We start from the raw sequence: 27,850 nt of genomic DNA on the forward strand, positions 1-27,850 counted from the left end.
TTTTTGTTTTTTTTGAATTTTTTAGTTTTAAAATTTTTATTTATAATAAATTTTGAAATTTTATAACAATTTAATTTCTTAGCAATTTAATGGTCGTAATTTCAAAAAATTAATTAATAATTAATTTTCTTCTTCTTTTTTTTTTGGCTTTATTTTATATAATTGTGTTAAAGTTATTTATTTGAGGATAATATTAAGATTGATTGAAAAATAGATAATTTAATTTAATTAAAATTAGTTTAATAATTTAAATTAATAAAATGAAAATATTTTATACATAGGCGATGAACAAATATTTTCCATGTTTTCCATAAATCGGCCTTCTTCCTTTGTAATTCCGCCATTAAAGAGCTCATCTCTGTACCTTCTGCATCTTAAACAGGTACCCTTGTTCTTCAAACAGCCTCAATATCTACCGAACAAACAAGCAACAACTCCATTCAAATCAATCTAAGCACAATACCTCATTGATCGAATCCCCCGATGAAATCAGAAATTTTACCTTTTTCATCGTTGGCCTTCTCGAAGAAGAATCCAGCAGGCAGAGGCGTGCCGCCATCAACATTGCCTCCATTTCTTCCTTGTTGTAGTTCTTCAAATTCGGGTCAATTAGTTGATTTCCTTGGCCGCAACTGAGTAGAGGTCTTGCCTGTAAGTGAATGAGACGAACATGAATTTGATTGATCTGTGTTTTTTTTTTTTTTTTTTTTTTTTTTTTTTTTTNAGTAATTTGCAGTAGAAATTATTGTTGTTCGTTATTACCCAGAGTACCAAGCTTCCATGGCTGTTCTGATTTGTTTGAATCGCTTCTTTGCCTGTGATGAGTTCTAGAAGAACAACTCCATAGGAGTAGATATCTATTTTCTCGTCGATTTTTCCATACATGATGTACTCTGGAGCTAAGTATCCAAATGTTCCAACGATCTTGCATGGCTTTGTGTTGGATTGTTCGTTTTGAGACTGTTTGAGCTGTGTTGCTTCCCCAAAATCTGCTAACTATGAATGGAAACACCAAATTTAAGCAGTGATTTTGAAAATGTAGACGGTTAGTGTTAGGAATTACGACTCTCAGCAACGGTATGATATTGTCTAGCTCTCATGGCTTTGCTTTGGGCTTTCCGAAAAGGCCTCGTACCAATGGTGATCTATTCCTTACTTATAAATCCATGATCTACTCCTAAATTAGCCAATGTGGGACTCCCTCCCAACAATTTTTCCCTCGAACAAAGTATACCATAGAGCCTCCTCTGAGGCCTACGTAGCCCTCGAACAGCCTCTCCTTAACCGAGACTCGACTCCTTTCTTTGGAGCTCTGGAACAAAGTACATCTTTTGTTCGACACTTGAGTCACTTTTGACTACATCTCCGAGGCTAGCAAGTTCAATACTTGAGAATTCTATTGACATGGCTAAGTTAAGGGCATGGCACTGATACCATGTTAGGAATTACGACTCTCCACAATGGTATGATATTGTCCACTTTGAGCATAAGCTCTCATGATTTTGCTTTGAGCTTCCCCATAAGGCCTCATACCAAGGGAGATCTATTCCTTACTTATAAATTCATGATCAACCCCTAAATTAGCCCATAAGACTCCCTCCCAACAATTCTCAACGGTTAGAAATGTGATTGACTTACTTGGGGTTGGAAGTTACCAAAGAGGAGGATGTTTGAAGATTTTACATCTCTGTGGATGATTGGAGGGTTGCAAGAATGATGAAGATGATTCAATGCTTTTGCTACTCCAATTGCAATCCCCACTCTCTCCTTCCACTCCAGTTTTCTTAGATATTGATTTAGGCTTCCTTTAAGCAAATTGTACACAATTGCCTGCATGTTTTTATCACTACAAAATCCAATAAACTGAACTATGTTCTCATGTTTTATCTTAGATAAGATTTCAACTTCCTGAACAACGTCGTCAGATTGAGAATCCGAGCTTAGAACTTTCACTGCTGCTGCTTGTCCGTCTTCGAGGTTAGCTCTATACACCTTGCTATGCCCACCTTCACCAATCACCATTGCAGGATCTAAATTGTTGGTTGCATAGTTGAGCTGTTCTGATGTAAACTGCCTTTTGATTCTTGTTGAATATTGCTGTGATTTAGAACTGGGTAACAGTTCATGAGGTGCAAAGTTGAGAAATGGCTGTGCTTTCTTGGAGATTTTCTGTCTTTCATTTTCTTGTAGAGAAGAGGGTAGCGTCGAACTCTTCTGTAGGTCGCGGATATTAGTTTGTTGATATCCTGAATGTGAAGATCGTAAAACCGCTCTTTCGGAGCCTTGTTGCGAAGTTCCTTGGTTTTGAAATAGAATTTTGCCTAGATTGTCCATCACCATAAGAGTGCAAGTAGGAGGCAAGCCTTTTAGGCAGGTACTGAAAACTGAATAATCAGGTCTGCAGCAAAGGACCTTATAAGAAACTAAGAGGAAGAAGGAAAGAGGGTTAAAAGGGAGAGTTCATATGTTTCATCCAATACCTTGAAAGGCTACATCCAAGTACCAAAATACTGGCGTAGCTTTCTCGTACTTGACGGGTTAAGTTCGAAATATAAGGAGCGGTTTCACTTACCTTAACCTGTAAATCGACCTGAAAAAACCAAAAAACTAATCAGTTGAAACCCAATAGAGAAGGCCAGCTTATTAGTTTCTGTAATTCAAGTAAGACCGATAATGGTGATAAATACCTGCTTGGATTTGCAAATATCTTCATGGATGTGGAAAGTATTTGGATTGAAACTATCATTTGGCTCTTGAACATGAATAGCCAGAACGTAATCTCCCGGATTGACGAGTGTCGTAAGCAACCAAAGGAGGATATCTCTGCTTCCATTGTCAGAATTTAGACCGACGATGATCGTCCTCCTCTTCCGAGTCTTTGGCTTGATGAGTGACAACATTTCTGAGAAGATAGTGAAGAAAGTTGATCCCTATTCTAAGCAGAATGAACACTAGACCTTATTAGGTTGCAACTCTGATGATTTTTGTTTGATCTTGTCTCTACAGCATTAAAAGACTTCAAATGTAGATTACATATGAACCATTCCATCACAGCTTGAAGGGTACCCTTCTATTCTTCTGTCTTTCTCACATCACATCACCTTCCTTTACCCCACATCTTGTCTTTTTCATATCATCTCTCCATAGTTTTGATTCCTTTTATTGGTCATGGAATGATAAGGCAACTATACACCTGTCTGGATCTCTTTGAGCTAATCAAGGTGGATATTGTCTATGGTGACTGTCATTGATGATTTGTTACAGGAAAAAAGGAGGGAGGAAGCAGCTTCTGGCTAGATGGCAATGATAAAATAGAGCAGTACGGTCACCAGTCGAGCTACACCATTGTTCATGGTGCGTGGGAGTCCCCAAAAGGACATGAAACTGTCTGGACAGGAAGGGAGAGAGAGAGAGAAAACGATTGTAACAGCGCAAGCTCACCGCTAGGAGATATCGTCCGCTTTAGTCTGTTACTTATCGCGGTTAGACTCACGGTTTTCAAACATGTCTACTAGGGAGAGAGTTTCACACCCTTCTAAGGAATGTTTTGTTCCCCACTCCATCCGACAATTGTGAATTCCACATCGATTGGAGAGGGAAACAAAACATTCCTTATAAGGGTGTGGAACCTCTCCCTAGTAGACGCGTTTGAAAACCGTGAGGTTGACGACGATACGTAACTGGTCAAAGCAGACAATATCTCGACGGTTTGCCAGTGAGGATGTTGGACCCGGAGAGAGGGGGGTGGATTGTGAAATCCCACGTCGATTGGAGAGGGAACATAAAAGGGACAATATCCAAAAAGAATAAACAAGCCATTATCGTCCAAGTGGACAGGCAAATCTAGACAGTGCATCAATGGCAGTGGTAATTAAGCCTTTTTTTTCTTTCTTTCTGTAATGGCATTATCATCATTGTCTCATTCAGCCAACACCCTCCATTAAAAGGGTTCCCCCAACAATCACTCTACATTGATAGCACATTCATTTCCTCACCTGTTCAGGGAGTGAAGTGCAAAAGTGCTTTTATTCATCTTCAAGCAATATTACTTATACATATCCAACTAAGTTTCACTTGACGAGCCTACCGAACTAGGTAGGAATCGGATGAGTTCGCCCACCACTATATTGCATACAAAATGACAGTCCAACTCAATATATTTCTACGTTTACGAAACACTGGATTGGATGCAATGTGAGCAGCAACCTCATTGTCACAAAATAAGAGCGTTCACATCGAAAAGGAATCGACAAATCCTTTAATGAGTGAGTGGTTCACTCGATCACACGAGCATTAATGGCTTAAAATTCTTCAATTAAATCATCAAGCTGTAAGGAAATTGTGCGAGACAATATTGGTAAGAAAAACACTTGCTCGTAATAAGCATTGCTACCAACAAGAACATATTTATGGAATCTAAGTCTTCTCGTTGTTTGTACCATTTAGAAATAAGTCAAAACTTATAATACTCGAAGGATCTATTAGCTTCACCGTATACTCTTATTTGGTAAATCCATTTGTTTTCAATAGAATATTTGCACATACAGACTGAATCGTATGATTGTTCTAATAAGGACTCCGATGAACGTATTTTTTGTTTTAGAGTAGAAACCTTTGACCAAGAAATTGTATATATATATATATATATATATATTATGGTTATTTAATATAAAAGAAAAGAAAAGAAAAAAAAATGGATGAACTAGAAACAAATGAATCTCTTGAATTGAAAACTTTTGGGCTTCCATTGGGCTTTTGGCCCATTTCATAAGTGGGCTTCAATGGCTTCATATTGGCCCTAAAAAAGAAAATTCTTATTTTTTTAAAAAAGAAGAAATTCAAGTTAAATTAATTAAATGCAAGGATTGAAATTCGAAATTCCAAGAATACCCCTTGACAGGAATATGAAGCAATTAATAGAGTTAGTGGTATTTACAATAATGAATGAAATTATAATGTGACAAATAATGTTGCATGCTCCAACCATAAATATTTGTTTGATGCATTAATTTCAGCCCACATTACATTACTATAAAATTTTATACTATGCTCATATCATTGGTTTCAATTATTATTATTATTATTTTCTTTTTGGTCTCAACGGTCAAAAATGCTTTTAGTGGTTAGTCCCTATAAATTCTATTATACCAAACCCAACATACCACCTTCAATAATGCTATTTAACTTATATATAAAAAATAATAATCAAACTTTATTCCTCCTTTTAAATAATTAAAAATTGAATACAACTTTTATCTAAAAAAAATATTCTTAAATTTTAAAAAATAATTAAAAAAAAATATCTTTACCGTTAGTTTTAGATGGAAACCGATAATATTTTATTTAAAAAATAAACTTGAAATTGAAAAATATTTGAATTTTCAATATTTTTAAAATTTTTAAAAAAAACTTCAAAAATGTTTTATCTTTTTTTAATATTTAAAAATATTTTTGTCACCACGTTTCAAAAATATTAATAAAGTTTTCAAAGTAATTAAAACGTTTATATATGAGGTATCGATAAATGACTTTCTTCCATATATTGACGGTAAGATTTTAAATTTTTTTTTTTTTTTATAAAAGTAAAATGTGTTAGGGTAACCATAAATGTATTTTTGAATTAATTTTAAAAAAAATTGAAGAATATTAATGATTTTTTTTTTTTAATTCGAAGGTATTTTTAAAACACTGTTAAACAAAATATTAACCATAAAAATAATATTTAGATTTTTTAAAAATTTAAATATATTATTAAAAATTTAAAATTTTAAGAGTATTTTCTTATATAAAATACAAAATTTAAAGGTATTTTTAAAGCGGGATATATATATATATATATATATATATATATATATATTTATTTATTTGGAATAGGGAAATAATAAATGGTTAATTATTTATTTTGGTCATTGACCAATGACCAGTAACAGAACACGCACGTGACGCACGTGCTTTCTTCTTTTACCTTGCTTCTTTATTTTATTAATTAAAATACTAATCCTTGTATTTAATATATCACCGATATTTTTTATTCTTAATTGCAATTACTACGAAATAAAGAAAATAATCAAGTTGAAGACTTGCCCTAAAAATGATTTTTTTTTTTTTTTTAATATTTTTGTAATGGGATAAAAGAAACCGATCGGTAAGCTTGCACGGAATTGACTATCTACTTACTTTGAGCAGTAGCGAGGAGCCCACGTCTTATTTGATTAAACCTATGGTGTATTTTGGCTAAGCGTCGGGTTTTTGGCAAAGAGCATAGGGGCCTAGTATGTTTTCGAAAGGGAAGACGACGGTAGTACTTCAAATGGCAAAGAGAAGAATGAATAAAATATTGTCAAAGATGAGTTCTTCTCTCTCGACAGGTAATTATCGAGGCGGAAGTTATTCTCTCGGTAGTTTGTTTTTCTGTCATCTTAGTGGTTCTGGTATAATAATCTTTCACTTAAGAGTCAATTCTCTAATTTTCTTTTCAATGGTAACACCCTTGGAGAGCGGAGAGAGATTCTTTTCTATTAACTAAACGGGGATAGGAGAGGAGTTTCGCAGGGACGATGAATGAAATATGTGATATCCCACATTGGTTGGGGAGGAGAACGAAACACCCTTTGTAAAGGTATGAAAACCTTTCCCTAGCAGACGCGTTTTAAAGCCATGAGAGGAAGCCCGTAAGAGAAAACCCAAAAATGACAATATCTACTAGACGTAGGTCTGGGCTGTTACAAAATAGGAGGTGGAAACGAGGACGAGGACAGAGACGGAGACGAGAAAGACTTCTTTGTCCCTATCCCACTTCCTTCCACGAGCGAAGGAGGATGAGGGTCAACATCTTTCATGACTCGAGGCTTGAGTAGAGAGATAGTTTTGTTGATTGATTGATCTACGTTTACCTAGGGCATGTAGTGTTCAAATATATTTAACCAAACATATAATTTATTGATGTTTCAAAGTTTAATAAATATTTTCCGAAAAAAAGCGTACTTCAAAATAATATTAATTAGACGAAATTAACTCAATTCATACCTAACACATCACTCGTACTTAAATAGTTGGGACAAGTAATTATTGACCTATCATAATTTACATGTTGCTTATGGCTGCATGACAGATGTCCCAGTCTTGCTTGTTCGAGTCGGTTAACAGGGACGTCAACCAATTGAGTGGGGGAAGATGTCATAGTCATGCTTGTCCAAGACGTGTTGCCTATGATTGTGCCCGTTCCAAACCCCTTTCTCATGCTTTCATTTTAGATAGGCCTTTACCATTTCATATCGGGTCAATACAGGGGTGTATGACCGTTCACCAGAATCACGTCTACACCCGCCTGGGAAAAAATGCCCCAAAATGTACTTTAGGGGAATATGACTAGTTGTCAACTTCTACGTACCCGATAGTTATATGCAGTAAGCCTTTGTTGTTGCCTTTTGCTTACATTCTCATACAACACCAATTTCAATTTCTCAAATCTTACTTTCAAAACTCTCTTTCGAAATCTCTCTGCCCTCGTTTTCTAAAACTTTCTTCTTGAACCGGGGCCAGAGGCTCGAGCATACGTCGTTTGACCATAGACGATGCAAGAACGAATAGGCTTAACTCGCTTGCTGCTGAGAAGTAAGTGTTACACAATCGCAAGTCCGCTGCCATCAAAGTGCGATTGTGATGAGTGTATATAACGTTTTCAAAAATTTTAAAAACATTAAAATTTCAAAATTTTATTTACATCACATTAGAAATTCATCTTATAAAATAAAGAGAATTATTAATATGAAAAATTGGATAAAGCATTTGATATATTAATAAAAATTTAATAACTTTGGATAAAAAATGAATAAACAATTATTTAATCAAACATTTAAAAAAGAAATGAAAAAAAATAATAATTATTCAACAATTGGTAAAAAGAGAAGGATAGCGACAAGACGAAGAGCATGAGCAATGAATGAAAGTGGGACCCACCACGTTGGGGTATCAGAGATGGACGGCTGTGATCTAATCTCACGAATCAAAACATTGTGGGTCCAAAGACTGCTTGCCTCCAAAATTAATCTTCCCCGACCATCCGACCTGGCCTTTGGGCCCCACTTTTGTCTATGTGGTCCTACACGTCACCCCCTATTTTTTTTTTAATTATTATCAAGGAGCTGATCGATGGTGTGTAGATCACGTTAGTCTATCGCCACCTCTCGAGCAACTTAGCAGTATCTAATATCATGGTCGAATGTCAAAAGATGGACTTTGAGCTAATCTAACTAAATTGAGGTGACTAACGAGACTTACAAGTGCACCTTCGTGCCCTAGCAAGCTCGTTGACTTGACCTAAAAGGAGAGTCGGGAGGTCAATGTTATGGATATGAATGTCTCACTACATGTAACGTTAATTGAATGTCATGTGTAGAGATCAACTTGAGGTAAACGCACTTACTAATTCAGCATTGGATGATATTAAAAAATGACCATATCTGTTAATTGTGGGTTTGGGCTGTTATAAATGGTATCAGAGTTAGATACTAGATGGTGTGCCAATAATAACGTTAAGCCTCGAAAGGGGTAGATTGTTAGATCTCACATCGATTCGAGAGAGGAATGAGTGCCAACGAGAACGCTGGGCCCCGAAACAAGAGTGGATTGTGATAGTATAATAAGGTGGGCTTGGACTGTTACATTCAATACGTTTATTTCTTACTCGGATGATTTGATTTGATAGTCGTTGTAGGTCGAGTCTCGAACTAATTTGGAGCCATATCAGCTCGTTTTATAAAACGTTGGTTGTGGAGGCAAATTACCCTTTTCTCCCTCTCATAAAATTTAAATTATTATAACCTAAATTAAACATTAGCCTAAAAACACTAATAATCTCTTATAAATTCTTATTTTAAAAAATAAAATAAAATACATTATAAAAAGTACGGCAGCGTTACGTATAAACAGTGTGTACGAATCGAAACGGCCCATTTTCAGCCGTCTGATTCTCGTAGGATGACTCAGATCTCGACAAGTGGCGGATTGACTTTCTAGGTCAAAGTCTATTATATGCTACAACTCGTAACGGAGCGGTTTCTCCGCCACTCCACGGCGATGCGAACTCGGATCGGCAAAATATCAGCGGTCCATAATTGATTTGATTGCCGATTAATTGGCTGATCATGGGATGGGAAACTGCCGTTTCTAATAAATCGCGTATTGAATTGGGTGCGCGCCCAAATTTAATGTTATACTCGGCAACGTTACGGATATTTAAAATAAATACATAAATAAATAAATTTAGATTAATAAAATTTATTTCATTACCATGAATATATAATTCAAAAAATTGTATTTAATGTTTGTGACATCATATACTATATATAGAGGCACAGTTTAAATTTAAATATCATGAACTAAATAAATACCGTTCAATTTAGAGGTAATTGACGGTTTCTATAATTCAAATGAAACATCATTTATATTTGCATGCTTTAATTGAATTATTACTTAAATTTAGTATCTAGTTTCAATAAATCTTGAAATGAGTTAACTTCAATAATATTTTTTTTATATAATATTATAAAAGTTATATAAAAAGAATTAATCCACCAAAATAAATAAAAATAGTTTAGTATCTATTAAAATTTAGTTTTTGTACTTTTAATAAATCTAAAAAGTAATCTAACTGAAAAAATTTCGACCTAATGATTCGCAAGAGGTTCCACGAGAACTAATTACGTGGCCTTTGGTGTGAATATCTTAGTCACGAGATCGACTCCAACTTACGCCAAAATGTCTAGACTAAGGGGCGGAATGTACAGCTAGCCTACCCCTTTCGAAGCATTTTCCAAATCTTTTTAGAATAATATGAAGTGGATAAAATAAAATAATATTTCATATGGAAAATTAAATAATGCTAATCACGAGCATTAAAAAGGTATTTATAAAAATAAAAATAAAAATCCACGTCATCGCTAATAGTCCAGCCTGGCAAAAAACGGAATGGTTGAAATTATAACGGTGGGGCCCAGGAGTAAACGAGGCGTGTCGGGTGCAAAGACCTACTGTTACGGAAAGACAAAGCTGCTCCAAACGGCGTCGCTTTTGCTTTTCCTTCTCTCTCTCTCTCTCTCTCTCCTCCATCGTTATCATCACACCGATGGCTTTTTTGTAGAGAGAGTTCAGTGGGAGTAAGAACCACAGACGAGTTTCCATTCCTTTTTGTTCTTTTTTTTCTTCTCTCTTTTAACGATCCATTATCGTTTCTTCTGTAAGTTATTCTCTGTTTGTTTCAGTTTCAGACGATTCCGGCATTCATTTTTCTTCGTCTCTTTGTTCTGCATCAACGAATGTGCGTCTGAGAGTGGCTCTTGGAGATGGCTAGTGTGTCCTCCGACGACGGCTCCGACCAACTGAGCGACCGGTGTGGTAGCTACAGTTTGAGTGCGGATGTGAGTGAATCGGAGAGTTGTAGTAGCTTCTCGTGCAGGAGGTTTGATGGAGAAGGGGCTTCCAGTTCTATGGCGTCCTCGCCACATCCTGTTTCTGGTAATTTTTGCTTTCCGCCGCCGGTTTCCTTGCCGGTGATCGGAGGGAAGGATGTTCTTGTTTGGGATGGGAAGGCTAAGAAACGAGACGATGATTTATCTGGTAATTTTTTCGTCTCTCTTTTAGCTGCTGCATTATCAGATCAGGAATGTACTATTAAGATCAGAACTCACTCATTTTCTTTATTGGAGATCTCAATCTTATCTCTCGTTGTGTTTTGTGCAGAAGTTGAGATGATGAAGGAGAGATTTGCGAAACTCCTCCTTGGTGAAGACATGTCAGGAGGAGGGAAAGGGGTTTGCACCGCCCTGGCTATCTCAAATGCCATCACCAATCTCTCTGGTAGATCTTCCATTTGATCCTCTTTCAAGTAATTGTAACAATGTATTCATTCTGTAGTGTGCTTATGAACATTTCTGATACCAATTTCAGCTACTGTATTTGGTGAACTATGGAGATTGGAGCCACTAGCGCCACAAAAAAGGGCAATGTGGCATAGAGAAATGGAATGGCTTCTATGTGTTTGTGATTCCATTGTAGAGCTTGTTCCTACGGTTCAGCCGTTCCCCGCCGGAGGTACTTATGAAGTAATGATGTCGAAACCACGCTCGGACTTGCATATGAACCTCCCGGCGTTGAAGAAGCTCGATGCGATGCTTCTCGCTATGCTTGATGGGTTTTGCCATACGGAATTTTGGTATGTTGATCGAGGGATAGTTCTTGGTGACTTGAACGACTGTAACAACGACTTCCTGCCCGGTGGGAGGCCTTCGATTAGGCAAGAAGATAAGTGGTGGCTTCCATGCCCTAAAGTTCCTGCAGATGGTTTGTCTGAAGATGCAAGAAAGAGGCTGCAGCAATGCAGGGATTGTACTAATCAAATACTCAAAGCAGCCATGGCAATCAATAGTAATGTTCTTGCAGAAATGGAAGTTCCTACTGCTTACATGGAAACTTTGCCCAGGGTAAGCGTTTGCAACTCAGCTTGAATTTCTATGTTAGCCCTTCATATATTCATATCTGCTCCTGATGTTCTTTATAACTTTTGATCACAAATGGGAAAGTTCAATGAGTTCTTGATGCCTGTTGTTGTTCATCATTGGCATGATTCAATGTTTTATAAGAATCAAATAATCCGGTCTTCATGTACCTCTGATACCCATTGTTCATCTGATTAAGAAACAAGTATATGATGATTAGTTTTCCTTTTCTTTTCTCTCCACATGTTGAATAGAGTGGAAAAGCTTGCTTGGGAGATATCGTTTATCGCTACATAACCGCCGACCACTTCTCGCCCGAATGTCTCCTCGATTGCTTAGACCTTTCATCGGAGCATCACACGCTGGAAATAGCGAACAGGATTGAGGCATCGGTTCATATTTGGAGGCTAAAAGACCAGAAAAGAAGTGGTCACCGCAGCACGGGAAGACGACCAACTTGGAGTGGGAAGGTGAAAGGTATGGTTGCTGTCCCTGGGAAAAGTCACAATATGGCCCGGAGAGCAGAGACACTGCTTGAAAGTCTAAGACTAAGATTTCCAGGGTTACCACAGACAGCATTGGACATGGCCAAAATCCAATATAACAAAGTAATTCTTTCAATTCCTTTATAGTTTAGCTCTCTGCAACTCTCTGGAATACTAAAACCATTGAAAATGGCCTTGTCTAATGCCAAAAACTTCCCTGCAGGATGTGGGGCAGTCAATTCTCGAAAGCTACTCAAGGGTGATGGAGAGTTTGGCTTTCAACATCATGGCACGTATCGACGACGTTCTATACGTCGACGACGCAATCAAACAATGTGTCGAAGCAGAGTCGATCTCCCTTTTCAACAGAGGTTTGGGTGGCCTTCCAATCCAGAAACGTATGTCTCCCAGCCCCTTCTCAATCCACCACAGCCCATTTGCTTCTCCATTTGGAACTCCAACTTTCTGCTCCTCTACTCCCATTGAAGGAAGCCCAGAAAGACTCTCCCCATCCCCAACTGTAAAAAGAAGCAGCGTCAAAGAAACACCAGATGTTCTAAGACCTGACAAACACAGCCAAGCTGCTGGTAATGAGAAAATTTGGTCATATGCTGGGAACCTCAGTGGTAGAAGAATTTCTGGAGTCACTCCAGAACGAGACTGATAATGTTTGACAGTGGTCCATTATGATATCTAAACAAGAAACTCTGCATACCCTACTGTAAATTACTTGGCCATTAGAAATGTAGAAGAGACAGTCTTAGAAGGAGAGAGAATTTTTGCTATACATTTCTTATATGCTCTAATGTAATTATTTGCAATGTGTCCAAAAAAGTGAATTTGGTGTCAGCTTTTTCAGCCTTAGGAACAAGCACGAGGCGATTGACAGAGTCCTAGAGGAATATTTTTGGGATTAGAATGGCTTTCTTCTTCTTCTTTTTCTTCTTCTTCCCACTATAAAAACTATTAGGGATGGCTGTCTTTAGAAGCAAGATGATCATAATTGTTCTCTTGTGAAGCTTTTGGAATTGCCCTTGGAAATCATTGCAAACTCCTCCAGCCCACATTCCAATTTCTAGTCTGTTCTTGGCCTGTTTTTTGCTCAACTCTATTCACAACTCTCACTCTCATTTCATTGTTTTTCTTTGGAGTATCAAGGCTTTTGTATAGAGAATCCATTCATATAACAAAGTGAGCTCGAAGAAACTCAGATCATATATGATTTTGTTCGATTGTCTAGCATATCAATGAACCATCCACCACATCCTTTGAGCATAAAAATATTCAATTACGATGTACTACCATCCTTTGAGCATAAAAATATTCAATTACGATGTACTACCATCCTTTGAGCATAAAAATATTCAATTACGATGTACTACCATCCTTTGAGCATAAAAATATTCAATTACGATGTACTACCATCCTTTGAGCATAAAAATATTCAATTACGATGTACTACCATCCTTTGAGCATAAAAATATTCAATTACGATGTACTACCATCCTTTGAGCATAAAAATATTCAATTACGATGTACTACCATCCTTTGAGCATAAAAATATTCAATTACGATGTACTACCATCCTTTGAGCATAAAAATATTCAATTACGATGTACTCTAGACATGAGGAAGGTAGTACATGTTAAACACTTCGTAAAACATTCAATTACAATGAACAAAATATAATATCAACGAGTTATACAACCACTTTAATACTATTTTACGTTAAAAATCATCACAATGGTCAAATTTTAACCATTCGACACGTAAATTATACATCTTATTGATAAATGAAATTTATGGCTATCTGTTAATGTTCAAGTCAACTTGCATGCATATCATTGACCGCTCTTTTCACGAGATTATCATTATGTTTGGTTACCAAAGTGGCTTGTGAGATATCAGACTATAGGAAATGAAAATCATTTCCATCTCCATTTTTTCAATAGATAGGTTCACTGACACCAAAGGAGTTCAGAAAATGGTTCACATATCATCAAAGTTCACATCAGATGGAGGAAGGCTCAATTACAAGTATAAAATTAGGCTCAATTACAAGATTCAATTTATCTAATGCAAGGAAAAGGAATTTACAGGCTCATCATCAAGATCCTCTATCCACATCCATGGAAGGTTAGCAAAAGCAGTAGCAACGAACTCCAAAGTAACTGTATTCAAATCAATGAAGTAAACACTTTATTTATGAACAGCTTACCTGTAAACTCCCGTGTAAATTTCAGGTTTCACCTTCAGATGAAAGATGGAATGAAGTATGACAACCATGACACAGATTGAACAGACTGCAGGATTGTAGGCCACTGCTGCTAAATCTGACAACACATTAGATAGGCAAGAATCGTTACTTGTTTGGGTACCCAATATCAATATGCAATTACATTGAAATTGGTTTATCACGTTTTAGCTAAAAGAACAAGAAATTGATTTCTCATATCTGATCCTAAGAGAGTCTACATGAAGCATCCATTTTCAAAGGCAAGAGCTCTTCTGATAACTGCACAGCTACTTCCGTTTTCCCTTTTGCTACTGAGATGAATTCTAAAAGCAGAAGAAAAGGTGCAAAATCTCCCACCACTATTTTTCGAGGGAAGAGGTCAGACTTTCACGTCTATTTTGGTAACATATTTTGAATACAATAATGCTTAGTTCCCATGAATCAACCAAGTGTGAGATCCCACGTTGGTTAGAGAGGGGAACAAAGCATTCCTTATCAGATGTGAAACCTCTTCCTAGTAGACGTGTTTTAAAACCACGAGGCTGACGGTGGTACATAACAGGCCAAAGCGGACAATATCTACTAGCAATGGGCTTGGGCTGTGACAAATGATATCAGAGCTAGACACCGAGCGGTGTGCCAGCGAGAACGCTGGACCCCTAAGGAGGAATGGATTGTGAGATCCCACATCGATGGGAGAGGGGAACCAAGCTACTAGCTTATTCACCCAACAAAAATCATTATGCAGGATGCAATGTTTCAGTGGGAAAGTGAAAAAAAGAAGAGATTTACTAAACTGAAACAGGATGGAAAAACGCAATGAAGCTTGAGATTGAACGATACTTACTCCTGACATGGATGTGATCCAAGATGGGGGTGGCCAGAACAACAATGAATACTCAGCGTGGCGAGATAAAGGCGATATGCTTCCATCCTCCAAGTAAAATATAGAAATGTCACTACCCTTAAACTCACCATCGTCTTCCTCAAAGGGACAGGGGAAACCGTCAATAAAGACTATGCAATTTCCTTTACAACGAGATAATCCTGAAGCTGATGCAGAAAAAGAGCAATTTTCACCCAAGAACAGTATCGTGTCACCCAAGTCACGGACCACAATCCACTTCTTACTTCCATCATCTCTCAGCTTGAAAACCTTAAACCCAACTGTTTTTTCATGTAGAATACTTTCAGGATTTTCATCATCCAAAACAAAATTCTCTTTGGAGTCTATGGTTAAGTACATATCGACCAAGAACAGCTCACCATTGGATTCCACCAAAATCTTCTTGTCACCACCAAATACAGGTTCAGCCACCAAAGTGATTTTATCTTGAGATTCCACCAGGAAGGTGGCCCCAGAATTATCAACCGCATAGAACTCCCCTTTAAACAGCATCACATCATCATAAGGCAACACAGAGTGAGGGATCATACTCCACCGCCCATCCCCCGACTTAAACATAGCCAATTTTCCAGAAACATGAATAGTAATCAAAACAAATTCACTGCCATCGTAATTCAAACACTTATAAGCGACCTTCTCCCTATACAAGTCACTGGCATCGCCAGTCCGATTACTCACAGGCCAAAAATTAAGGTAATGCAACACATATTCCTGACAGAGTTCAAAAGCCGGAAAAATCAACAAGTCCAATACCTTGGGGAAATTTTTCGGCAATGGAGTGTAGCTAGACTTAGACAGCGGATTTGCTAGCTTATTCCTTCCGTACACATCTTCTTCGACCTTGATCAACCAGTCGTTTGAATGCGCCGTTGATCGATCCATAGGAGATCCAATACGAAATACGGAGCGTTTAGTGAGATAGAAACCCCACGTAGTGTCTGAAATGCCGTGATTTGGAAGAAATGGGAATCGACCTGGTGATCTATGGCGTCTGGGGGAGACGACGGATCTCCAGGAGGAACAGACCGATCGAAAACGCATCGCGTCGAAAGGAGTTGCGAAACATTGGGCAATGAGATAGAGGAGATCCTTGGGGAGAAGAGACCAATCCGCCATGGATGATTTGATTAAAATCTGGAAGGTGAGAACGAAAATTGGTAATGAAGAAACACTTGCAGTGTGCGTGATGAAATCCCATTTTATAGGTTTCTGACGATCGGTTGCCGATCGATGGCATTGGGCGGGATGTTCATGATTGGAAGCATGAAATTTCTATTACTATGACTTTATGGCTTAATCAAGAGATTTGGGGGATTTAGGGTTATCTTGTAGGTCATGAATTATTATGATCGAAATAAGTAAAGCTATAACGGGCGATAAATTGTATGAATAAGACGAGCGATTATGATAGACCATGTAAGATTACTAAACAAGGCTTACGAGATAACCATTTTATGTCCATTTGTACAGTTCAGCTTGAATATTGTGTGTCGAGACTATTGGAGGTTAAGATCAGGGAGAAAGAATAACGATCGGGTAATCAGAGAAGTTATGATATTCGCCACTGTGTGAGGAGGCTAAAAACATGAGACTTGACGACTGTGACTAGGACGATCGGAGGAGCTGATGATGATAGACATGTAACAGCTAAAACCCACTGTTTGGAGAGGGAACAAAGCATTCCTTATGAGGGTGTGGAAATCTCTCCCCTAAGAAACGTGTTTTAAAATTGTGAGACTGATGGTGATACGTAACGGACAAAAGTAAACAATATTTGCTAGCGGTGGGCTTGAGCCATTACAAATGGTATTAGAGCCAGACACCGAGCAGCATGCCGGCGAGGATGCTGGGTCTAAAGGGGATAGATTATGAGATCCCACATCGGTCGGAGAGGAGAACAAAACATTTCTTACGAAGGTGTGGAAACTTCTCTAACATACGCATTTTAAAACCGTGAGGCTAACAGCGATACATAATAGGCCAAAGTAGACAATATCTGTTGGTGGAGTAGGCTTGAGCTGTTACAAGACAGAGTCGATAAAAACACGAACTATGGTAGACAGACTCAAGTTATATATTCTTTTAAACCTATGTTGCTAATGAATTTTTTAATTAAAAAAAACCTAATCCTAATTTTGATTTGACTAAGTAATACTTCATTTTCTTCATTTTACGGCCATTAATTTAGACATTTATAAATTATTATTAAAAAAACGTATTTATTTATTTATTATTATTATTTTGCATTTTTGGAGAGTCCCACATCGGAAGATTGGAAGATGAAAAGGCCCATTAGGACTATAAAGGGAAACCGTGGGCTAGTGTGCCAAGCATCTTTGCGCTTGGGGCAATGACGCAGCTAGTGAGGTTCTAACCGAGGCGCGTCAATTGCTGGTTGAAAACTATTTCCAAACCCCCTCTTAGGCCTGGGTTTGGCTCAGGCCTTCGAGAATTTCTGGAAGGGCTCCCTTCGGGGTAAAGCCCTACAATTATTCACACCTAAATTTTATTGTTTTCTTGGGGCTTGTTTACCGAACGACCATAGGAAAATATCTTATATAACAAAATTATATTTTTTTTACATAAAAATCTCACTAATATACATATAAAATACATGTGTATATATATTTAGTATTTAAAAATAAGAAAAATAATTAAGTAAAACAAAGATTTTCTATTAAATAATTTCAGATAAATGCAATTTATGTTCGTGTATCTCGGTATCTTGTAAGTTAACTTCGACTATGTTCGTGTATGAGCAATAGTTAATCAGCTGTATTTTCTAATGGCACAATATCTATATTAACCAATATTTCGGTAAATAAATAAATTATAAAAATGATTCACATTTTATGATATTTATAAAAGATGTCGAAGACATTAATGATATCGAACCCTCTAATTTATGAATATATCTACCTACCGATCGTACAAACAATCGAGCATACAAGCTAGGATTCCTTATATAGCCTTAATAAAATAATTTACATTATAAAAATATATATATATATATATATATATATATATAGTTTGGTATATAAACGTCGTACCATTGTAGTGTAAGACCAAATGGATGATTGTTTGGAGAGGGTATCATTAAGGATCTTGTTCACTTGAAATGGATGGGTTTTCTTTGATTGTAAGGCTCAATACAAAGGCCACCAACTGTAAAATAATGCATGAAGAGAATTTCAAGTAAAAAGCATAGTAATAAATTGCACAACTTTGAAGTGAAATTTTATTTTATCTTACTGTAAAAAATCCGAGGCACAACAAAGTGAACCCAGGAAACTGAAATGGAGCATTCTTGGATAAGAAAAGAGCTGACAAAATTGAGTGAGTCAGTGAACTGTTGCAGTATATCCATTAACTTTACACTTTATTAAAAAAATATATATCAAAATCCATTATCGCCCGTTTCAATTTCAAATAAAAATTGTTAATACTTTGTTTAAAAAATAATCTTGGTATAGAATGAAACGGTCAAAAACTACCTACAAACTGTTAGACGAACACGACTCTCATGGCTTTGCTTTGGGCTTCCCCAAAAGGCCTCAGACCAATGGAGTTAGTATTCCTCGCTTATAAACCCATGATCANCAACAGTTCGCTTTTGCTTGTTTCGTATCGTCGTCAGTCCCACGATTTTTTAAAACGTATCTACTAAGAAAATGTTTCCACACTTTTATAACGAATGCTTTGCTCTGCCTCCACACTTTTATAACGAATATTTTGCTCTCCTCTCTAACGGATGTGCAACCTCATAATAAGTTATTGTGAGGATGCNCCATTAGTATCTTTGAAATTAAAAAGGGAGACGATTTAGAGAATGTAGATAGACAAATTTCGTCCATATATTGATGCTAAATTTTTTTTAGTATTTCTTAACTTTTTAAAAAAATTTAAAGAGTATTAATAAAACGTAAGTGTACTTTTGAAGCAAATTAGTAACCGTGAATNACTTTTATAACGAATATTTTGCTCTCCTCTCTAACGGATGTGCAACCTCATAATAAGTTATTGTGAGGATGCTTTTTAATTAAGATCAATATTTGTATTTGACTAAAATTACGATATTTGTATTAAAAAATCAAAATATAGTGTGAAAGCAAAATTACGTTATTTGACATTTTTTATTATTAATGTCACGAGTCACAATCTAAGCTACCCCTGACCAAAATTCTTGGAGGTAGATCTTAACCACTACAATTGATTTTAAATTATGCAATATAGTAAATATTATTCGGTACTAACAGTGGGAACGAGAATTTGAATCTCCGACCTCATTGCTTATGTAAGGATATCAAAACTTGTACGAGTTTGTAAATCCAAAGCAAACTTAACTACTAAGACTCATTGAGCCATCGATTTTTCAATTTCGACTTGCACTCTGAGCCTTGACTCGAACAACTTCTCGATATGGTCTTTCAATGAGAGAGATGAGAATCAGGTTGACGGAAGAAGAGAGAGTACACTCCCAACAAAGACAAAGAATCTCTTTACTCATCAATCGGGTTGTGCTCTCTCTCTTCTGTCAACATTAATCCTCCCACGGGCTTCCCCAAAAGACCTCATACTAATGGAGATAGTATTCATTGATTATAAACCCATGATTATTCCCTGAATTAGCCGATGTGAGACTTTCATACAACACCTCCCCTCGAACAAAGTATGTTCCCCTTAATGAGGCTCAACTCTTTTTATTATTATTATTTTTTTTTCTCTTGGAGTCTTCAGACAAANAAATAAAGTAGAAAATTTTAAAATATATATTATATTTGATATTTTATTATAAGTCAAATATCTANATTATTATTTTTTTTTCTCTTGGAGTCTTCAGACAAAGTACACCATTTGTTCGATACTCTGGTCACTTTTTGACTATGCCTTCGAGGCTCACAATACTTTGTTCGACATTTGAGGATTTGCCAATCTATTGACATGGCTAAGTTTAGGGCATGACTCTAATACTACATTAGAAATCACGACTCTCCACAATGGTATGATATTGTCCACTTNGAATTTTTCATTTATTACTATTTCCATATCATTGTAATTTATTTGATTAGAAATAAGATAACTTTCACACCATTTAGGTGTGGTGGATTAATCNGTTTAAGTATAATCGAAACCCTTCTAAGAGTATTTTTAAAATTTTAAAATAAAGTAGAAAATTTTAAAATATATATTATATTTGATATTTTATTATAAGTCAAATATCTAATATTTGCCTTATTACCATAGGTATGAATTTTTCATTTATTACTATTTCCATATCATTGTAATTTATTTGATTAGAAATAAGATAACTTTCACACCATTTAGGTGTGGTGGATTAATCAAACATTCAGAGTATGTACCTGTTAAAGGGTTGAAAACTAACGGAGATATGGCGTAAGCAAAGCTTTGAATGCCAAAAATGCAACCTTGAGCTTTTCCCTAATGATGGAAACATTTAAGTATTTTAGATCAAAGTTTGTTGAAATAAGAAATGTATTGTTTAATGAAGCATTTACTTACCTGTTCTTCAGCCTCAACCTGCTTTGATGCAATACTGCATGCCTGTTTAACAACTATACATTCAAAACCCAANATGCTCTGGGCTTCCCCAAAAGACCTCATACAAATGGAGATAGTATTCATTGATTATTAGTTAGCCAATGTGGGACTTTCATCCAACACCTCCCATCGAATAAAGTATGTCTCCCCCTAATCGAGATTCAACTCCCTTTTTTTTTCTTCTTCTTTTGGAGTCTTCGAACAAAGTACACTCTTTGTTCGATACTCTAGTCACTTTTTGACTATACATTCGAGGCTTACAATACTTTGTTCAACATTTGAGGATTTGCTAATCTAAGACTCTATACCATGTTAGAAATCACGACTCTCCACAATGGTATGATATTNAATATTTATAACTGAAATATATACCAAACTATATTTAACTTACTGCCGGCATTACGCACCAAGCTAGGAGAAAAAGTGTAGATGAAGCATAAACAACCTGCATTCAATTAAAATGTTATATCCGACTCTCCACAATCGTATGATATTGTCCACTTTGAGCATAAGCTCTTATGACTATGCTCTGGGCTTCCCCAAAAGACCTCATACAAATGGAGATAGTATTCATTGATTATTAGTTAGCCAATGTGGGACTTTCATCCAACACCTCCCATCGAATAAAGTATGTCTCCCCCTAATCGAGATTCAACTCCCTTTTTTTTTCTTCTTCTTTTGGAGTCTTCGAACAAAGTACACTCTTTGTTCGATACTCTAGTCACTTTTTGACTATACATTCGAGGCTTACAATACTTTGTTCAACATTTGAGGATTTGCTAATCTAAGACTCTATACCATGTTAGAAATCACGACTCTCCACAATGGTATGATATTGTCTACTTTGAGAATAAGCTCTTATGGCTTTGCTTGGGCTTCCCCCAAATGCCTCGTCCCGATGGAGATAGGATTCCTTGATTATAAACCCACGATTGTTCCCTAAATTAGCCGATGTGGGACTTTCATCCAACAATCAGAGTGACGTGGGAACGAGAAATTTCACAAAAAAAAAAAAAAAAAAAAAAAAAAAAAAANTACTCCCAATAATTCTCAACAATATTGTCCACTTTTGCGCGTTATTGTCATTAGCCTCACGATTTTAAAATACATCGGTTAGGGAGAGGTTTCTACACCCTTGAGGAATATTTCGTTCCTAATGTGAGATCTCACAAATATACTCGAGATTTGAATCCTCTCCTCCACAAGAAATTATTCACAGGGTCATACAACAAATAATTTTCTCTCGACCAACTAACGTGCCACGAAACTTGCTTAAGATAAGATGTCATACGATCCTTAAATAATAGGTACGACCTTAAAAGTTTAAGATTAGGTTAGAAACACCTCGTTTATAATATACTTTCAATAGAGATGGGGGAGGAATTACCCAAAATGACCAAGCAATGCTTAAGATTAACAACTGCATGAAAGGGCAAAATGGTCAGATGACTAAAATTAGGAAGTTTTAGATAAACGTATTAAGCAAATATAATAGTCTATATACATTTATAAAGGTGGCAAAGAGAGCGACTGAAAGCAAGTTTTTATCCCCGATCACAGCTGATAAAGACGATGCCACAATCGACTGCAAAGTAGTTACAGACAGAGCTCCATTATTTAGAGGCTAAACTTATAATTTGACGTTGAAAAAACGTACCTGCGAAATAGCTCCAAAAGCCCCAATGAGTATCAATAAGCTAGCAAATTGATCTTTGTTGGAGAGAAAACGAGCCTTGAAGTAGTACTACACCAATTTATCATAATTCAATTTAACAAAACTATTAGGAAAACGTATGATTCACGTTTCATTTTTTAAGAAAAAATTTGAAAACTCACCGACAAAAAAAGGATTTATAGACTCAGTTTTCAAAAAATCAGATGGTATCATAATCGGAGGATTGAGCTTATGTAATCAAAGACATTTTGAACTCGGTAAATTGAGATAAACAAACTCACATTTTATCTAGAAATACATAAGCTTCCTAGGTTGTCTAAAATATGTAACATTTAATGTTGTATTAGTTGTAAAAGTTGGGAGAAAGAAAGTGTACCAATATCGATGCTTGTGTCCAACCCAAAGCTATGCTGTTGAAGAAACAGACTGCTAACGTTCGCGAAAATGTTGAGCTAAAAACACGACACAACACTTAAAATATGGCGAGATTAATGTAAGTAGATAACAACGAGGAGTAAAACGACAACAGAAACGTAAAATTATTTACGCACTATTAAACATTTTAATTATATTATAATTTATAGAATATTTTTAAAGTAAATTTAGGATTATTCATTTAGAATTTTTTTTAAATAATTTTTATTAGGATTGAAAATATATATATTTTTTTATTCCCGCCAAAATAAATGAGAAATAAAATTCAAAATTAAATTACTTAAATCCACAAAAAAATAAAAATTGAGAATTAATTACCTTCTTCCAAGCAACGAAGTGATTTCCTTGAAGGAGGGGATTGTTTTGGCCGTAGACGGAGGCAATCGAGGAACATTATCGGCACCGTCGCAGTCTTCCTCCGTCTTCAAAATCGGCCGAGACAACAGATCCATTTTATTCGAAACACTTTCTTCTAGAAAAATCCTCACATACGCAATCGTAAACAACGACGCGCAAACAGCGACCTAATTACAAAACAGCCAAATCCATAACCAAAAACACTAAATCAGAACTCAAATTCAAATCAAACGATCTAAAACGAAACCTAATCGAACGAAGAACCTGAAAGATCGAGTCGATTGAAAGGAATCGAGCCGCCAAGTTTCCGCACAAGTAAGAGCCAGAAAAAACTGCCGATACGATTCCGAATGCAGATAATCGCTGATCCACTAGAACTTTGTCAGCCTGAGAAGAAAAAAGCGAGGAGAGTTTCGATTTCAGTCACATTCTTGCTATGGAAGATCTGGCGGAGACGGAGATTCAAGTACCGCGTAAGCGAGAGCGAGGGAGCTTAAGGTGCCGCCGGTGAGCGCGGCGGTAAAAGTCCTCACCACATAGTATGCGTAGAAGAAACTCTTACTTCTTCCAAATGCCAATATCGCTAAAGAAACAAATGAGTTTATAAGATTCAAAATAATTATAAATAATAATTTTTTATTTTACTTTTAAATAACATTTTTTAACAAAATAATTAAATTATATATTTTAAAACTTTAAGTTAAAATAATTAATTAATTTAATTAAATTAATATTTAAAAGTTGGAGTAGGATAAATTTCAAAATTAAAATTTATTAATTCATTAAATTTTGTCTTCTAATAATTATGAAAATTTGTCAATATATATATATATATATATATATATGTCTTTCACCTCGTATTGGGCCGAATTAATGACTTTGACATCTAAACATAATTTAATTCAAAACTTTTATTCTATTTAAATATTAAAAAATAAAATATCAATTTTATGTTGAAAGTGGACATAGTTATTAATTATTTAAATAAAAACTTATAAAAAAGATATTAACAATAAATTAACGAAGACTGGTTTTAAATTTTATTAAATTATCCAAATTGAAATGATCATATTTAATTACTATTTTGTTTTTTATTTTAATTTTTTTAAAATTAATATTAAAAAAAATCATCTATTAGAATATTCTCTCTAATATTAAAATAAATCACCTTTTAGATAATTTATTCCTCTATAATTAGCTTGAAACTTAATTTATCATAATAAATTTATAACTAAAAAAATTAAAACCTAATTTTATTTGACCATTTGTCGGAATTTATTTGTCATATTAATTTTTTATATATATATTTATCTCTATATCTGTGGTTTTCAGTTATTTTATTTTCAAAATAAATTGAAAATAAACTATTTCCTACCAATAATTTTATTAGAGAAATAATTAAAATCTCATAAAATTAAAATATCAAATATTTACCATTCAACACATTAACATTAATTTAATTACGAAGTATAGAATGATAACTTTCGAGCTAGTTGAGTTGACTTAACCTAAAAAATGTCAACCCACGAACGAGCCCAAATTTTAAATTAAAAAATTCCTCTCAATAAAAAAAAAAAAAGAAAAAGAAAAAATTCTGAATTATTTTTCAATAATGTTGTGCAAACATTAGGTCGACCACTCATTAACATCAATCTATCTGTTGTATGATAGAGTTGTAACTTTATTTTTGAGTTGGTTGGGTTGACTCGACTTAAAAAAGTCAACCCCACGAACTGACTCAATTTTTTTATTTTTTAAAAATTCAACCCGACCCAAATCGAAAAAATAATAATAATAAAACGAGAGAGGTCGAGTACCTATTGGAATGGCAGAGAGAAGGATGGGAAGTGTTAGCAGATTTTTCCTTCCGTATTTATCGGATAAGCTCCCAATCCATGGCGTCATGATCATTGCTCCAAATCCAATTATCTGTATTTTTTTTTTCCTGTTATTTAAAAGAAAAATGCGCAAAAAATTAAATGCAATTATAGACTCACTGCGTCTTGGAAGCCGGTGAGGTAGAAGACGAGGGGACACTGGTCTTGGTGGCCGAGACACAGAGCGTCGGTGGTTACGTCCACTATGGTCGGAATAACCACGGCGTAGCTGAATCCGGCGAGAAGCACCGTCGCCAACAGGTGGCGGAGTTGGCTTATTACCTCCTCCATCTCCGATTCTCTGGTTCTTTCCGGAGCTCTTGATAATGAAGAAGAAACAGAGAGGAAAGTGGAGTAGGAGCAGGAGTGGGGCTGGGGTTTTTGTTTACCTTATCTTTTCCTATTTAATAATTATATGGTCCTTTCCTTTTTGAAAAAAAAAAAAAAAAAATTATTTTCTCATGTGGTGATTATAATTATTTTAAAATTATTTTTCCAACTATCGTAACACTCGAAAAAAATAATGACATCTACCTCCAACATTCGCTACAATAATGACAGCAATGACAACGACCTCCAACAATCACAATTTAGATTGATTAGTCTGAGTTAGTCGAGTTCTCAGGTCATTTGAACACTTTGAACGGTTTATGATTTATGTTCTAAACCTTATTATTAATTATTTGTTATTAATAATTAATAAATATTTTAAATATTTGGTTATTATCTTTATAATACTATTACGCTTTCTTCAAAGGATGACTGCTTCCAAGCCCACCTCCTGGTTGTCATCGCTCGATCACTTCCTTTTATACTAAGTGATTGCTTAGAGACCTTAGTGTACGATCTGGGTTGTTTCCCTCTCGACTTTGGATCTTAGTACCCCAAAAGTCTGTCTGTACAAATGATCTAGGCCTGTATTTAGAGTTTCCCTGGGGTTGGTAAGGCGAAATGGGGCCACCCTAGCCCATTGAGTGCTCTACCTCGAGCCATCGACATCATACGCTCTACTGAAATAGATTTCGCGGGAAACCAGCTATATACGATCTTGGTTGGCCTCCTTAGCCACAAGTCATTCCCGTATTTTGCCACATACGTGGGTTCGATCCTCCAAGGCTTGTTGGAGCTCTCTTCAACCTGCTCATGGCTAGATCGATCAGTTTCGGGTCAAATAGAAAGAACTCGAAGATTCCACCTCTGGAAAACGCCTACACCTAACAGCTTAAGCCACTGTTCCCATTTTCTCGCTGACCGACTCATTTTGTAATTATTATAAATTATTTTATTAAAACCGTTCACAAAGAAATATATGAATATGAATATTCTATACCATGATATTTAATTATTATATTCACTTACACGTAGTTTTAATGATTATATATTTAATGAACTATAAGATATGAGGCTTGTAATTAAATATCTAGAAAATGTATATACTTAAATTCTGACAAGAATTTGGCGCACGTGCCGAATTATATCTTGCTGTCTGAAAGGAATTCAAGATCATACGTGTGCGCGTGGCGCCTTCCTACTATGGACCGTACAGCGCGTGTACAATCTACACCACGTTAACATTTGAATTAAATAAATAATTTTAATGTATTTATTTATTTATTGAATTAAGAAACTGCCGTTATATCTTTTTAAACGGCCAAACAAACTGCCGTTTATTGTGGTCCATACACGGCTCACGCGCCTTCCTTTACCGTCAATTTGTCTCACCATCCACCTGGCATTTGTGGTGGCCCACGCCTGGCTGATTATTCTTTTTTGGCCCGATATTTAATTGACACGTGTAAAATTTGGACTTTAAATTAATAATTTTTGTATACTATTTATTTCCTTTTATTTATTTTATTAAAAAAATCAAAAGTCTGAAAACATTATAAATATTCTACCAAACAAAGCAGAATAATTTTCAGCCAATCATATGCGTCCACGTAATTACACGTCACCTCACTGAAAATAAAGGCAGTTACATTAATATATTTTTTTTTAAATAAAAAAAATGGTTTAAGGTTTTGTACATCGGAAGCTGCTGCACTCCGACCGTCGGACTCCACGGCCGGAGAGATTTCTGGCGACGGCAATAACGACGGCGCCGATCCACCGGACGCATCCGAATCCATGGTTGACGAGATTCCGCATGAAACCGCCGTCGGTGGTGGCTGGCGGTGTGAGAGTGGGGTGTGTTGGATGATTGAAGTCCCACACAGACTAATTTAGGGAATGATCATAGGTTTATAAGTGAGGAATACTAACTCCATTGGTAGGAGCCTTTTGGGGAAGCCCAAAGCAAAGCCATGAGAGCTTATGCTCAAAGTGGACAATATCATACCATTGTGGAGAGTCGTGTTCGTCTAACAAGGTGTAGGTAGGCCAAGGGGGTGTCGAGGAGGAGGTCCTTGAGGCTTGTGTAGGATTGAAGAGGGGTCATTTCGATGTGGGAGAGTTCCAGTTCCGGCGAGGTGAGAGGGTGACTGGCCGGAGAGTGGGAGTGGATGAGGGGAGAGAAGTTGTGATGTTTAAATTATGACTAAATTACAATTTTTATAAAATCTTATTAGATTTAATGGCCCTTTCATCGTTGAAGGCTATGGCTTTAAGCCTCTTTGCTGTGTTCATCACGCTGAGAAGAAAGGATGGTTGAGGTTAATGGACGGCCATGATTTACAGAGACAATCCCAAAGATCACTAATCTATGTTCCCTATGCTATTAGAATATTTCCCAAAAAGCTTGCACAACTCTCAACTCTGTCTCTCTCCCCTTCGTTCCTAGTGCCACAATCAACCTATATTCTTCGTTTTGACTTGTTACGTATCG

General features: G+C 36.0%; 4 protein-coding genes, 1 long non-coding RNA gene and 1 other non-coding gene across 11 annotated transcripts; 3 read left to right on the forward strand and 3 right to left on the reverse strand.

Moving 5' to 3' along the window:
- Positions 1–304: 304 nt before the first annotated feature.
- On the reverse strand, positions 305–2,999 carry LOC111794337 (PTI1-like tyrosine-protein kinase 2). Its single transcript, XM_023676292.1, has 6 exons — positions 2,688–2,999; positions 2,481–2,590; positions 1,639–2,398; positions 763–996; positions 503–649; positions 305–412 (listed from the first exon to the last, which is right to left on the reverse strand). Exons 1-6 carry the CDS (start codon positions 2,898–2,900, stop codon positions 353–355), a joined length of 1,524 nt encoding a protein of 507 aa, XP_023532060.1. The 5' UTR covers positions 2,901–2,999; the 3' UTR covers positions 305–352.
- LOC111794338 lies at positions 524–3,639 on the forward strand. Of its 3 annotated transcripts, XR_002815075.1 has the most exons (4): positions 524–651; positions 1,893–1,977; positions 3,007–3,062; positions 3,265–3,639. It is a non-coding gene; the product is annotated as an uncharacterized LOC111794338 (long non-coding RNA). The 3 variants fall into 3 exon arrangements; XR_002815073.1 differs by lacking the exon at positions 3,007–3,062; XR_002815074.1 differs by lacking the exon at positions 3,265–3,639 and having other exon boundaries at positions 3,007–3,258.
- A 6,444-nt stretch (positions 3,640–10,083) lies between these two features.
- LOC111795579 (rop guanine nucleotide exchange factor 1-like) lies at positions 10,084–13,073 on the forward strand. 2 transcript variants are annotated; one of them, XM_023678086.1, is made up of 6 exons: positions 10,084–10,157; positions 10,263–10,617; positions 10,741–10,857; positions 10,948–11,480; positions 11,750–12,103; positions 12,204–12,644. In XM_023678086.1, the coding sequence occupies exons 2-6, from the start codon at positions 10,344–10,346 to the stop codon at positions 12,642–12,644; spliced, it is 1,719 nt and encodes a 572-aa protein (XP_023533854.1). In that variant the 5' UTR covers positions 10,084–10,157; positions 10,263–10,343. The 2 variants fall into 2 exon arrangements, with proteins under 2 accessions (XP_023533854.1, XP_023533855.1); XM_023678087.1 differs by lacking the exon at positions 10,084–10,157 and having other exon boundaries at positions 10,344–10,617; positions 12,204–13,073.
- Positions 13,074–13,882: 809 nt separating this feature from the next.
- LOC111794375 (F-box protein SKIP23-like) lies at positions 13,883–16,450 on the reverse strand. Its single transcript, XM_023676346.1, has 2 exons — positions 15,064–16,450; positions 13,883–14,313 (listed from the first exon to the last, which is right to left on the reverse strand). Exons 1-2 carry the CDS (start codon positions 16,237–16,239, stop codon positions 14,308–14,310), a joined length of 1,182 nt encoding a protein of 393 aa, XP_023532114.1. The 5' UTR covers positions 16,240–16,450; the 3' UTR covers positions 13,883–14,307.
- Positions 16,451–17,455: 1,005 nt separating this feature from the next.
- LOC111796267 lies at positions 17,456–17,606 on the forward strand. Its single transcript, XR_002815314.1, has one exon. It is a non-coding gene; the product is annotated as a U4 spliceosomal RNA (small nuclear RNA).
- A 396-nt stretch (positions 17,607–18,002) lies between these two features.
- On the reverse strand, positions 18,003–25,397 carry LOC111794792 (hippocampus abundant transcript-like protein 1). Of its 3 annotated transcripts, none has more exons than XM_023676930.1 (14): positions 25,147–25,397; positions 24,967–25,078; positions 23,620–23,732; positions 23,414–23,536; positions 23,111–23,316; positions 22,734–22,809; positions 22,340–22,426; positions 22,187–22,267; positions 22,070–22,102; positions 21,074–21,127; positions 20,644–20,685; positions 20,484–20,562; positions 18,376–18,446; positions 18,003–18,288 (listed from the first exon to the last, which is right to left on the reverse strand). In XM_023676930.1, the coding sequence occupies exons 1-14, from the start codon at positions 25,315–25,317 to the stop codon at positions 18,220–18,222; spliced, it is 1,317 nt and encodes a 438-aa protein (XP_023532698.1). In that variant the 5' UTR covers positions 25,318–25,397; the 3' UTR covers positions 18,003–18,219. The 3 variants fall into 3 exon arrangements, 2 of the variants coding, with proteins under 2 accessions (XP_023532698.1, XP_023532699.1); XR_002815132.1 differs by having other exon boundaries at positions 18,223–18,288; positions 21,090–21,127; XM_023676931.1 differs by lacking the exons at positions 18,003–18,288; positions 18,376–18,446; positions 20,484–20,562 and having other exon boundaries at positions 20,644–20,715; positions 21,033–21,127.
- Between the last annotated feature and the right edge of the window lie 2,453 nt (positions 25,398–27,850).

Source organism: Cucurbita pepo, chromosome LG05, assembly GCF_002806865.2.
Source record: "Cucurbita pepo subsp. pepo cultivar mu-cu-16 chromosome LG05, ASM280686v2, whole genome shotgun sequence".
In the NCBI taxonomy this organism is placed as follows: domain Eukaryota; kingdom Viridiplantae; phylum Streptophyta; class Magnoliopsida; order Cucurbitales; family Cucurbitaceae; genus Cucurbita; species Cucurbita pepo.